Raw genomic sequence first — 14,596 nt, forward strand, 5'->3', positions numbered from 1 at the left:
GACCGGCGGCTGCAAGAAAGAGCCCGTGAAGGAACTAATTCCAAACGAACCAGTTCCTGGAACCCTCCTCGTCCAGTATCCACCATCCCACAACCTTCCACATCTTCTGGAGGTAGTACTGAAGAACCTATGCAACTGGGACGTGGTCCTCTTTCCTCTGAGGAGCGACAGAGACGTCGTCGGTCAGGCCTATGTATGTACTGTGGAGGATCGGGTCACCTCATAGCCCGATGCCCGATTCGTCCGGGAAACTTCAAAGCCTAGGCTCTGGCGGAGGAGTAACCCTAGGCAGTACCTCTCCAGCTCCTCCACTTACTCTCCGGATTTCACTGGCTCTTAAGGACCTACATTTCTCCACCATGGCGCTAGTAGACTCGGGCGCCGAAGGGAGTTTTATTCTTCAAGAGATCGTGGAGAAACTCCATATTCCTCTGCAGCCTTGTCCTACACCATTGATTATATCCTCTATTCATGGAGACCCGCTACCGGGGAGGATAACCCATCAGACTGTTCCTCTGGAGTGTCACATTGGACCCAAACATTGCGAACAAATGTCATTTTACGTTATCCAGAGGGCCATACACCCCGTAGTATTGGGGATTCCTTGGTTGCAACAGCACAATCCGCAGTTTGACTGGACAACCCTGAAACTCCTGCGATGGGGAACTGCTTGTCAAGAGACCTGTCTTCAGGAACCCATGCCTACCGACAGCTACCTATGCATTACACGACTCGAAGGGCTACCTGCCCATTATAGCCAGTTCGCGGATGTCTTCTCTAAAAAGGCTGCGGAGATCCTGCCGCCTCATCGAGATTTTGACTGTGCCATTAACCTTGTTCCTGGGGCCTCTCCTCCCCGAGGGAAGGTCTATGCCCTATCCGCTTCAGAGACTCAGGCTATGACCAGTTATATTCAGGAGAATTTACAAAAAGGGTTCATTCGACGTTCTACCTCCCCGGCCGGAGCTGGGTTTTTCTTCGTGGGAAAAAAAGATGGAACTCTGAGACCCTGCATTGATTTCCGTGGACTCAATGCTATCACCATTAAAGATCGCTACCCATTACCTTTGATTGCCGAACTCTTTGACCGTTTACAAGGGGCTCAAATATTTTCCAAATTGGATCTCAGAGGGGCCTACAATCTTATCAGAATTCGCGAGGGTGATGAATGGAAAACGGCATTCAACACGAGAGACGGACATTATGAATACCTGGTGATGCCGTTTGGACTGACTAATGCCCCTGCTGTATTTCAAAACTTCGTTAATGAAATATTCCGAGATCTGCTTTATATCTGTGTTGTGGTCTACTTGGATGACATTTTGATCTTCTCGGCTAATTTACAAGCTCACAGACTACACGTCATTCAAGTATTACAGCGGTTAAGAGAAAATAAATTGTACGCTAAGATTGAAAAGTGTATTTTTGAAAAAAAGTCCCTACCTTTCCTGGGCTACATTATATCTAACAGAGGATTTCAAATGGACCCTGCTAAGCTAAAATGTATCAAAGAATGGCCTCAGCCTAATGGACTGCGTGCACTTCAACGTTTTTTAGGGTTCGCTAATTACTACCGCAGTTTTATTCAGAATTTCTCCAAAATTACTGCACCTTTGACTGCCATGACTCGTAAAGGAGCTAACAACAAGATCTGGCCTGTGGAGGCCGAGGAAGCTTTTCAAACCCTTAAAGACTCTTTCCTTCGGCAGCCCTGTCTTCGGCACCCCGACCCCAAGCGTCCATTTTTTATAGAAGTCGATGCTTCCGCTGAAGGAGTTGGGGCCGTCCTGAGTCAGACTACTACATCCGGAGCTACGCATCCTTGTTCGTATTTCTCTAAAAAATTTTCTGCAGCGGAACGTAACTATTCCATTGGCGACAGGGAGCTGCTGGCTATTAAGATGGCGCTGGACGAGTGGAGACAGTGGCTAGAAGGAGCCCAACATCGCATCACCATCTTTACGGATCACAAAAATTTAACGTATTTGCAACAAGCTCAACGATTAAACCCACGTCAAGCCCGTTGGGCTCTCTTTTTTACTCGATTCAATATGGAAATACGTTATCGCCCTGCCGATAAGAACGTTAAAGCCGACGCCTTATCCCGTTCATTCTCCCCTGAAGATATTGTGGACTCAGAACAACATATCATTGATCCAGCCCGTATCATCCTGTCCGCTACCTTCACTGTGCCACCCGGGAAAACGGTGGTGCCCCAACGACTACGCAATAAAGTTTTAGCTTGGGGTCATGACTCCAGACTGGCGGGACACCCGGGACGACGGCGAACGCAGGCGCTGTTACAACAGTATTATTGGTGGCCCGAGATGCATAAGGATATACGGGCTTATGTGGACTCTTGTCCAGTCTGCGCTCAACATAAAGTTCTCACCGGGAAACCTTGGGGCTTATTACAACCATTGCCCGTTCCCACCAGCCCTTGGACGCATATCTCCACAGATTTTATAGTTGAACTTCCCGCTTCCGAGGGCAATACTGTGATATGGGTGGTGGTGGATCGCTTTTCTAAAATGGCCCATTTTATTCCGCTTCCCTCCCTCCCGTCTGCCCCACGACTGGCTCAATTGTTCATGCTCCACATCTTCCGTCTCCATGGCCTGCCTCTTCATATCACTTCGGATCGGGGACCGCAGTTCACGGCTCGCTATTGGCTTCATCTCTGCAAAAAGTTCCGGATTTCCTTGGATTTCACCACGGCGTTTCATCCGCAGGCGAATGGTCAGGCTGAACGTACTAACCGTTCGCTCAAACAGTTCCTCCGGCTGTACGTTAACTCTCGTCAAGATGACTGGGCATCCCTTCTCTCCTGGGCGGAATTTTCCCATAATTCACATGCGGGCACCTCTACGGGAGCGTCTCCTTTCCAGATTGTCTTCGGTCGCTAACCTCGCCCACCTTTACCTGTACCATTGCCTGTGCCTTCTCCGGCTGCTCAGTTGACTGCTTCCCAACTAAAACGTCTTTGGTCCCATACGCAACTGCTGTTGCGGAAGGCGGCCTGTTCCGCGAAGAGATTTACGGATCCACATCGACGTCCAGCTCCGCAGTTTCAGTCCGGGGAGAAAGTATGGCTCAGCACCCGGCATATCCGCCTGAGGGTCCCTTCTATGAGACTGGCTCCTCGTTATATTGGTCCCTTTCCGGTGTTGCGACAACTGGGTCCTGTGACCTATCAGCTCCGGTTGCCGGCTTCCTTGCGCATTCACAATTCTTTCCATGTGTCTCTTCTTAAACCATTGATCCTCAGATGGCCTCATCGGAAGCCGCCGGAGCCTGCACCCCTTCAGGCACTGGATGAAACGGTTTATCGTGTTCAGGAAGTGTTGGATGTCCGGAAACGGGGCTCCGTTTGGGAGTATCTCCTGGCCTGGGAGGGTTTTGGTCCGGAGGAGAACTCCTGGGAACCTGCAAAGAATATCTTGGACAAATCCTTGCTCGCTGACTTTCATTCCGCACACCCCGGTAAACCCCGGCCTTCTCGGGGGAGGCCTAAGGGAGGGGGTACTGTTAGCGCTATCGGCCGCGGAAGACCGCGACCGGGACCGGGTGTCATGGCCGCCGGCCGCGGTCGGCCGCAACGAAGAACGGACCCGGAGTAGCAGGGGACTCACCCGGATTACTTAGGTGGACGCCGGGGATCTGCTGGACAGCCTGCCCTGCCTGTTCGCGTCTTCACCGCCGCCTGTGCCGAGCCGGCAGCATGGCTCCGCGGCCAGCTGACTAATCCCCCTGCTCTCCTTAGGGCAGCGCGCGCGACTGCATTGCTATTCTTAAAGGGGCCATGACAGGATGTGTCATGGCTCCCTCCACAGCTCCTCCTTCCGCTTCCTGTACTTAAGGCAAGGGCTGTGCATCCAGTCCTTGCCTTAGTATTGAGGTTCCTGCCTAGAGTGTGTTCCTGGCTCCTGGTTCCTGTTCATCATCCCGTCTCCTCTCCTGCTCCGTGGACTGATTCTTGGCTCGACCTTGGTACGGCTTTGGACCCTTCTCCTGTCTCGACCCTGGTACGGCTTTGGACCCTTCTCCTGCCTCGACCCTGGTACGGCTGCGGACCTTTCTCCTGCTTTTCACTTGGACTGGATTTGGATCTCGCTGGTATTTTGAACTTTAGACCGGACTTGGACTTCTCTTGAATTCCATCCTCAAGACTGTCACGACCTGCTGGAGGCGCCAGCCGTCTGGAACCCACGACCTGCAGGAGGCGCCTGCATCCAGACCTTCTACAGTCCTCAGAGGAATCGCCTAAGTCCCAGCGGCGGGACCCCTACGGGCCTCTCCCGGGGGGGGTCGCGTGCTTCCAGGGTGAAGTCTTCTAGCAAGAGTCCTAGGTGAGCAAGGCCTTGCCCGTCGACGGTAGTCTTACCGCGATATAAGGGCCCACATTCATAACACCGCAAGTAGCTGCGCTTTATAGTGGGACATCAACATTTTCAATACCGGGTTCTGCCTTTCGGACTTGCCTCGGCACCCCATGTATTTACAAAGTGCTTAGTAGTGGCTGCGGCCCAATCTACGCAAGAGCAGCATACACGTGTTTCCTTACCTGGACAACTGGCTAATCAAGAGCCAATCCAGGCAAGGAGCTCTCAACGCTCTCAAGATCACTATCAATCTACTACACTCGTTGGGATTTCTCATCAACTACCAAAAATCCCACCTCACTCCATCTCACCTCCTTACTTTCATCGGAGCAGATTTGGACACCACAGTTGCAAAGGCCTTCCTGCCCAGCGACCACACAAACACACTCTCCAAGCTAGCTTTGTCTCTGTGCACAAAAGAAACAGCCTCAGCCCATCAATTCCTAATGTTACTGGGCCACATGGCTTCCACAGTCCACGTCACTCCTATGGCCAGACTGGCCATGAGAATAACTCAATGGACTTTGAAATCTTAATGACTCCAAGCCACTCAACCTCTTTCATCCCAGATTCATGTAACCCACCAGCTATGTCTATCGCTTCTCTGGTGGACAAACAAAGCCAACTTGCTGACAGGTCTACCCTTCCAGCAACCAGTTCCACAAATGACCTTAACCACAGACGCATCCAGCTTGGATTGGGGAGCTCATGTGAACAACCTTCAAACTCAAGGAACTTGGACACAGCTCGAAGCAAGATTTCAGTTCAACTTCCTAGAACTTCAGGCTACGTTATGCTCAATATGCGTTCAAGGACTGCCTTTCACACAAGACTGTTCTCATACAAACAGCAACACATTTGCAATGTGGTACTTGAACAAGCAGGGAGACACAGGCTCTTATCTCCTCTACCAAGAAGCTGCGCAGATCTGGGCTTGGGCCCTTGCACACTCCATGCATCTACGGGCCACTTATCTAGCAGGCATACAGAACATACTAGCAGATCGCCTCAGTCAACAGTTCCATCCTCATGAGTGGTCTCTAGATCCTATGGTAATGAAGAAAATCTTCCAGCGTTGGGGTCAACCAACAATCTACCTCTTTGCATCCGAACTGAATCACAAAGTGGACAAATTCTGCTCCCTGCACAGGCAACAGCACACATTAGCCATGGACACCTTCGCTCGCCCCTGAAACATAGGCCTCATACGTGTATCCCCGATACCGCTGATAGCCAAAACTCTCATGAAACTACAACAGGACAAAAGATCAATGATACTCATAGCCTCATATTGGCCTCAACAAGTATGGTTTCCCATACTTCTTGACCTCTCAATCAGAGAACCCATTCACCTGGGCACAGCGCCCACTCTTATTACTCAGAACAAGGCATGTTACGCCACCCAAACCTTCAGACTATTCCTCACAGCCTGGATGTTGATCCTACAACCGCTCAACTGATATCTCTCAAGTGCTTGTAGCTTCACGAAAGCCTTCCACACGAAAATCCTATCGTTCTAAATGGAATAGATTTACCATATGGTACACACAAAAAGGTATTGACCCTTTTTTCATGCCCCACTCCATCTCTTTTAGACTATCTCTGGCAACTTTCAGACTCTGGTCTCCAGACTTTCTCTGTGAGGGTACACCTGAGTGCCATCTCAGTGTACCACAAGGGAGTAGGGGATGCCCCAATAACAGTGCAACCCCTTGTGAGTCGGCTTATGAGGGGCTTAATATAACTCAGGCCCTCTCTACGGCCACCAGTCACTGAATGGGACCTAAATGTAGTACTTACAAGGCTGCTCATGCGCTCCCCGTTTGAGCCTTTGCACTCCTGCGATGTTAAGTTTCTTACATGGAAAGTTCTCTTCCTAGTAGCCATTACATCTGCTCGAAGGGTTAATGAGTTACAAGCACTTGTCACATACTCACCCTATACAAGGTTCCTACATTACCGCGTGGTCCTGCGTACTCACCCTAAATTCCTTCCCAAGGTGGTAACTGACTTTCACTTGAATCAGTCTATAGTCTTGTCCACCTTTTTCCCAAGACCTCACTCTCACCAGGGAGAGAGAGTTTTACACACCTTGGACTGTAAACATGCACTTGCATTTTACCTAGCCCGTACGGCAGTCGATAGGAAATCTACCCAACTCTTCGTTTCTTTTGATAAAAACAAACCAGGAGTTGCAATGGGCAAACAAACTTTTTCCAACTGGCTAGCAGACTGTATCAAATTCTGCTATGAAAAAGCAGGCCTTCCCCGCCAGGAACGAGTGAAGGCGCACTCGGTAAGAGAGTCTTGGCAGCGTCAGCACACTATCGTTCAGTACCGATTGCTGAGATTTGTAAAGCTGCAACATGGCGTTCTCTTCACACATTTGCAGCACATTACTGCCTTTTGCTACAAACGAGACTGAAGGGAGACCCCTGTGGCTACAGGGATTATGGCATGCTGAGCATGCTCAGTGTGCCAGTCAAAACTTCTAGAAACTTTGACAGAAAAGCTTTCCGTGATAGGGCTCCATCCAGTGACATCACCCACATGTGAGGACTACATTCTGCTGTCCTGAGAGAACACCTGATACAGGTAAGCAACTCTACTATCTGTTTAGTGGCCAGTGACCAGAAGGGCACCCTTCAGCCTCTCCTATCCAGGATGATGAATTTGTTCCCTCGAGGGAGAGGGACACTTGTATACTATGGGAAGTATCATAAGAAATTTCAGCAGAAGAATCTAGACCACCTCCATCAAGCAGGCCATCTTCTCTGTGGAGAAGTCCAGCCAGCATTCAGAGGACGAAGCATGGGGCATGGCCAATTGGGACTTTCCCCGAGAGTTTTCCCTTCTGAGAGGACTAAGGGCTCCATTTCGATTGCCATCTTCTTTTTCAGGGTCAGGGATTAGCATTTAGCAACCCTCACCATTCGGTTCGGGGGGGGGCAGGGGGAGGCACGTACAGTGAGCCTTGCGCCTGAACATGATTGGCACCACCGTACTGTTGAACCCACTAGCACCATGACATCAGTAGGTGGACACATATAAGGACTAATCCCTGGTGTTCACCTTACCAACCCCTTCCCCCACAGGTTGGCCTGTGGGTGCAGGGGGCCAGTAGGAATTAGGCAAGATCCAAAAAGCAAGGAAGTCCAGGGATAGACCAAAGGTTGGGACAAGCAGTGAAAAGGTGAAGTTGAATCCAAAGCAAGGGTCAGAATTGGACGTCAGGCTGAGGATAAGCAAGACGAAAACGGACGGATGGACAGACGTGCCACGAGTAGGAAGAGGGCAGGCTGGAATAAGGCATGGCAAGAACAAGGCAAGAGGCCAGGAACAAGATGAGTCCAGAACTGGAGATAGGCGAAACATAGACAAGAATAAGCAAGACAAGGACAAACACGAAAAGCTGGACAAGGCTAGATGAAGCTTGGAAGGGCAGGTTAGACAAGGCATAACATGAATTGCAGGCATGGCAATGGACTTGTTGTGAAGGTGCCAGTGCAGAGTGCAGCTGGATTTAAATACCCAGCCATGATGACATCAGGAAGTACCAACAAGGGTTTCCTGCCGCAGGGCCCTTATCGGAAATGAGAGCGCACACTGAAGCAGCAGCGTTCGAGCCATGGATACAGAGTATGTTGTCAGGGTGGCCCTGCGGCATCTGAGAGTAAGTGCTGCCAGTCACGGAAACATCCCACAACCAGCAAACAATACAAGGGGTCTACAGGAATTTCCTCTCACCCCTTAACTGACTTGCTGGAGCATTCATCCCCACCAGAAGAAATCTTGAACTCCAGATTCCTAGATAAATTGGGTAAGGCCATCAGAGTCCATGTTCGGAGGGACAAGGATCCCCACACTGCAGTCTTTGGCCTATTTCAGATTCTGGAAACCCCTTCTAAACCAGCAGCATTCCCAGTTCATCAGATTCTGCAAGACCTGCAAAAAAGAATGTGGGCTAATCCAGCCTCCTGCCTCCCAGGAGCCAGGAAGCTGGATCTTAAACATAACATGCAGCAGGCTTCTAGTTTTGGTGTAGGCCAACTGCTGTACCAGCCCGTGGTGGTAGAGTTGGCTTTGAATTGGGCCAAGAAGACCTGGATATTTTCTAGCATACCCCTGGATAAGGACCCCAGGTTGCTGGACAACTTCAGTAAGAAAGTCTTCCAGAGCTTGATGCTAAAAGCCTGTATTGTAGTCTATTAACTCTTTATAGTGCAATATGTACACAATTCTGTAGACAAGTTGAAACTTCTCATGGAGTCCCTGGACAGGGAGCAAGAGAGTTAATGGCAAGCATTTCTGGATGCAAGAGAGTGTGAGCAGCATCTCATCCAGTCGGTGTACGAATCCTTCGACTTGGCAACAAGATCTTCTGCAGAGCCACCAGTCTGTGAGATGTCCATTACAAGTTGGCTGGCATTCCATGTTCTGAGGAAAATCATATAAACCATTGTCCTGATTAAGACGTAACTTGTGGCCATCTAGTCCCTGTTGGTGGGAGCCGACCAGTGGTGGGGACCTTTTAAGCTGTCCTTCTTCCAGACACAAGCTTTTTAGCTGTTCTTTCAGAGACACCCTTTCCACTAATTTCAGCGATATTGCGCTACATCTGCACTGCACAAAAGTAACTTCAAGCCTGAGGATGCTTGCATGAGAGACATCAACCTAAGATGCTACAGCAGCCTAAACCAGGGCCTAGTTTTTGATGAGCCCCAAACCTCAGACCTTGATCCCTCCACTAAAGGGAAGAATCTAGCTGTTCCTCTGAGTGGAGGATCACCAAGGACCATTGGCTCCTCAAAATTGTGGAGTCTGGTTACCATTTTCCCCAGTGCTTCACCAATGTTTTGGCCTTCAATCCAACTTCATCTCGAGGTGAAGTCGCTTCTCAGCCAGCAGACTATAGAGTCTGTTCCTTTCGAAGAATGCAGCAAGGGGTTCTATTCCTACTATTTTCTTATCCCCAAGAAGTCAAGGGGATTGAGACCCATCCTGGATTTATAAAGCCTGAATATAGGTGGTTACAGGAGAAATACAAGATAAATGCCCTCCACACCATTTATTTATTTCAAGGATTTATATGCTGCCTATTCAAAGCCCTAGGTGGCTTACAATGTCAACATGCATAAAATAGAGTGAGAATAAACACTGAAACTGGAGAACATATCTTATACTATACAAATCAGCTGAATAAACTTTTAGACTCCATCCTCTCCTCTTACAAGAGGGAGACTGGATGTGTGCGCTGTATCTGAAAGACGTTTATGTTCATATCTCCATCTGTCTTTCTGGAAAATACCTCAGATTCATGGTGGAGACAACACACTACCAATATAAGGTTCTGCTCTTCAGCCTTTTGTCAGACCCAAGGATCTTCATGAAATGCTTGGCGATGGCAGCATATCATCATCTGTGAATCTGTGTTTTCCTTTACCATTGAGGAGAGATCAGCTTTGGTGGAAGCCCACGTGACCAGAGGGGGATCCCTCTTGTCACTTCTTGGTTCCTCATCTGGTGCCCAAAAGTGACTGTTATAAATATAGTAAGACATTACTGGGCATGCAGGAAAACTGATTTTACCACACTTCCCAGGTAGGAGTAGAAAGTGAGTTTACTTTCCATAAATGGGGTTCTCTGTAGATAGCAGAAACCATGACACCAAATGGACACAACTATCTATCTTATTAAAGTTTTACCACTGAGAATGAGGGCTACCTCATGAGTCTCTCAGTCCATTGTAGATCTTAGCTTTTAGCTAGGTAGTTGACTCTCCAGGGAGATGGGTGGGTATTAAGCATGGCTAATTCATCCTGTTGTCTGTGAAGAACCCTGATTACAATAAGCACTTGCTTTCTCCATTGACAAGCAGGTCTTAAATAGCCATGCCACGGGGGAGGGGGGGATCCTAAGCTTTGGGCTGCATAGCAGAACACTTAGGGGGTAATTTTCAAAAGGAGTTATGCACGTAAATGAAACTACTATTGTAGCAATTTTCAGAAGCCATTTACTCAAGTAAAGTGCACTTACACAAGTAAATCCTATGGAAAATTCAATGGCATATATTGTAGCAATTTTCAAAACCCACTTACTTAAGCAAAGTGCATTTGCTCAAGTAAAACCCAGTTTTACTCGAGTAAATGCTTTTTAAATCAGGCCCTTAATGAATAAGTAACCCAGCTGCCCTGTGAAGAGTTAACTATTAGGTGAATATGATGCTCAAAACTGCCTGCCCAAAGTTATTGTCGCTTCTTGATCAATTACCCAGACAGTAGTTGCATCTTTACAGTTCTCCTCAATAGGTATAGCTCTTAGGTGAAGTAAGCAGGTGTGTGTGCCGTCACAGATCTGGAGGCCACCCAATGCATAACAATGCATGATACAGTCTATTAGCCAGTTAGAGTGTGTTTGGCAATGGCCATGCTTAGTCTGTTAGGATCTTAAGATACGAACAGTTGAGAAGCCTGTTGATGTGATTATGTTCTCCTCAGATAATAGTTCAAGGCCCATTTACAGTCCAGCGAATGGAGGGCCTTCTCTCCTTTGTGCGTATGCGGTCTTGGAAAGAACATGGAAAAAACAGCATGATACAAATTAAATGCAGAAATCACTTTAGGAAGAAATTTAGGATAAGTTTGGAGCACCACCCTATTGTGAAAAAAATCACAAATAAAGAAAATATGAAACTAATGCTTGTAGTTCACAGACTTGTCTAGCTGAAGTGATAGTGACTAAGAATGCTATTTTCCATATAAGAAGTTTCAAAGAAGCTGATTCCAGTGGCTCACAGGGACGCTTCATCAGTTGTGCTAAGATGGCATTTAAAAGCCCATGGCACAGGTGATTTTGCAACTGGAGGTTTTGTATGTCACAAGCTCTTCATGAATTTTGATACCGGAGAATGAAGGGACATTGGTTTTTCATCCACTTGAGGGTAGTAAGCAGAGATGTCATTAAGATGCACTTGCACTGATGTTGAACTGAGACCCAATGAAGATAGAGAGAACAAGTACTGAAGCAGAACATTGGGATTACAGGTGAAAAGGTCCTGGGAACCTGCTTAACACCAAGATAAGACATACTTCCAAACCTTATATCTTTCAGGTGGATGGCTACCTAGCCAAAAACACAATGTCCTCCTTGGAGAGTGGCAATATGGAAACTACCGAGTGCTCAATTTCCATGTCATCAAGTTGAGGGAGGAGAGACATGGATGATATAGATGACCCCTCTCTTGTGTTAATACGGTCAGTTCAAGGGATTGATGGACAGACTAACAACTTGATAAGGCAGGAGAACCACTCCTGTCTGCACTGTTAATGCCACCAGCGGAAGTGGTGGAAGCTTCTACAGTAACTTTTCTCCCACTTCAGCAGAAAATCATTTGGAGCGGATCAGCATTTGCTTTGAAGAATGGTGTAAAGGTTGTTGTCTTTCCTCTTGCTTTCTGATGTGAACAAGTCAACTGATGGTCAGTCTTAAAGGTTGAATATTCTGTTTGCCACTCCTTGGTCCAGAGTTCACTCGTAGGAATCAAAAACTCTACTTAAGTAATCTGTTAATGTATTGGAGATTCCGGGAAGATAAGTTGCCTGAAAGAAACCCAGTGAGTGATAGCCTACGCCCAAATTTTCTGGGATTCTTGGCAGAGGGTCTAGGATCCTGTGCCCCCATTGTTTGTTTACTTAGAGCAGTGATGGCTAACCTATGACACGCCGAGCCGTTTTTGCTGACACGCGTAGCGTTTCGGGACTATCGATTTTTTTTTTTTTTTAATTGGCTGTGCCGAGCCTTTTTTTTTTATCGGCTGCGCCAACCCTTTAAAATTAGTTTTTTAGTTTTGTTAGTATCCCTCCAGCCCCCCCCCCCCCCCAATGCCCCCGGGCGCAGGGAGGCTCAGCGACAGGCAGATAGGCAGAGCCGTGGTAAGGCTCACTTCACCACAGCCCAAAGAAAAAGATCGTGTTGAACGCGCTGATGCTTCTCCTCCTTCCTGCCCGTGCGGCCCTGGAAGTAAACGTTGCCGGAGCCGCGTGGGCAGGAAGGAGGCTCAGGTGAAGCATCAGTGCGTGCAGAAGAGGAGCATCGCTTGCGCTTACGGGCCGCCGTGAATCTCAAATCGCAGCGGCCCGAGAAGAGGAAGAAGCCCGGTAGCAGGGCCGCTGCAGAGCCCATCCTGCGGCGACCCGCGAAGAGGAGGCCCAGAGGTGAGAGAGAGGCTGAGGGTCTGTGTGTGTGTGTGTGTGCGCGCGAGATGAGTTGAGAGATTGTGTGTGAGGACCTGAATGTTTGCAGAGACTGCATGTGCTTGAGCAAGACAGCATGTGGGAGTGAGAGAGAGCCTGTGTGTGAGGGTCAGACAGCATGTGCCAGTGAGAGACTGTGTGTGTGAGAGAGAGAGAAATGCATGTGAGAATGAGAACCTGACTATGTGTTTGAGGGAAGAAGATGGAGAGAAAAGAAACAGAAAAAAAGACAATATAAAAGGAATTGGCAAAAAAAAAAATAAAGGGAAGGTGGAAAAAAAAAGCCTGTGACCAACCAATTAGAAAACTAAGATCAGACAGCAAAGGTTAAAAAAAAATATATATTTTTAGTGATTGGCACATGTAATCTTTGGGAATGTGCAAGAATAGCAACATCCCCAATAGTCATGTGGCAGCAGTGACAGTGGCAGCAGAGGAATGAGAGAGGTTCGGAGGTTGCTGGCAAAAGAGAGGGGGGTCTGCCTTTAGTGTGTACATGTGTATGAATGGGACTCTGCCTGGGAGTGTGTGTGTGTGAATGCATAGGTGCCTGCCTGGGGGTCTGTGTGTGTGAGAATGAATTGGTGCCTGCCTGGAGGGATGGAGCGGGAGTGGTGTGAAAATGAATGGGAGCCTGCCTGGGTGTGTGTGTTTGTGTGTATGTGAGGGAGCCAGTGAGTGTGAGAGCATGAGTGTGTATGAGAAAATCCAGGGGAGTAAGAGTTTGTGTGGGAGGGGGAGGGGGAGAGAGTGTTTTAATTGAAGATTTAGCCGACGAAATTCAGCAACAAAAAAGTCACTAAGCAGGCAAGGTAAAGAATTATTTGTTTTTGCTTTATTAATAAATACAGTACATATATTAAAATTATAACTTCTTGTTATAATTAGAGCTACAAATATCACAATTATGGATTTTTCTAGAAGTGACACACCACCCGAGTTATGCTCGGTTTTTTTTATGAATTTTGACACACTGAGCTCAAAAGGTTGGCCATCACTGACTTAGAGCATTCAGGTACTATGTAGGTTCCTCCAGGTGACCTACCTTTGGGAATCCAGAATGCATTAGTGGAACATCTCAGCAGAGTTTCTACTTCTGCATGAGTGGTCCTTGGATCAAGACCTATTCAGTTGTTGGGGGAACATCAGTGATCCACCTGTTCGTCTGAGAGTATAACAGGAAGGTCAAAAAAAGATCTGCTTCATGTATTGAAGCAACTACAGATCAGATCTTGATGCTTTTGCGCTAGATTTGAGCATCTGTCTACTCTATGTATACCTGCCAATCCCTCTCATTGCCAGGGCTTTCCAGAAGATTCTCAGGACAAGGTGAAGATAATCCTCATACAACCAGCCTGGACATAGCAAGTGTGGTTTCCCTATCTCAGCTTATGTTCATCCTCCGATTCTCTTGAGGATATCTTTGACTCATCACACAGGAAGATGGCAAGCTCTGCCATTCAAGCCTGCCTTTGCTGGCCTTCTCACCATTTATGTTGAACACACAGTAATTTCTTCCTACTACTCCACCCTAAAGGAGTAGAGGATATGTTTGATTCAGCCAGCAAACCTTCAACTAGAATATTCTAGTTTTCAAGTGAAAGATGTTCTTGATGTGATCCAGCCACTGGATCCCTTCTGTGGCCCGAAGGATTGCTTCAGTATCTATTCTTCCCCTGTCCTCAGGCCTCAGCATCTCTTCAATCAAGGTTCATATCAGTGTCATTGTAATTACAACCAGGTGGAAGGAGTGCTATCTTCCTTCATTCTATGGTATCTAAGTTCATGAAAAGTCTCTGACATTCTGAGCCTCTGGTCAGTAAATCTCTTTTGCGACCTCAACATAATTTTAGATGAACTCATTTGTTACGCTCGCCGCCCGTAGCAGCCCCATGGTGCGGCCCTCTCATCTTTCTAAGCAACCCCCAGGCTCCAGCTCCCCCGTCGCTTGCCGGCAGTGGG

The 14,596-nt window shown here is 47.8% G+C and overlaps 1 protein-coding gene across 3 annotated transcripts in view; it reads left to right on the forward strand.

Annotated features, from left to right (window-relative positions):
- Positions 1-14,596, forward strand: part of ELP2 (elongator acetyltransferase complex subunit 2) — a 751,239-nt gene that overhangs the window by 655,638 nt on the left and 81,005 nt on the right. The window contains exon 20 of one of the 3 annotated variants that reach the window (XM_029589989.1): positions 13,181-13,194. The exons of the other annotated variants lie outside the window; for them this stretch is intronic. Within the exon in view, the coding sequence (XP_029445849.1) occupies positions 13,181-13,194 (14 nt within the window). The remainder of the gene's footprint in view (positions 1-13,180; positions 13,195-14,596) is intronic. 3 annotated transcript variants of the gene reach the window in all.

The sequence above is a fragment of the Rhinatrema bivittatum genome, chromosome 2 (genome assembly GCF_901001135.1).
Source record: "Rhinatrema bivittatum chromosome 2, aRhiBiv1.1, whole genome shotgun sequence".
NCBI lineage: Eukaryota > Metazoa > Chordata > Amphibia > Gymnophiona > Rhinatrematidae > Rhinatrema > Rhinatrema bivittatum.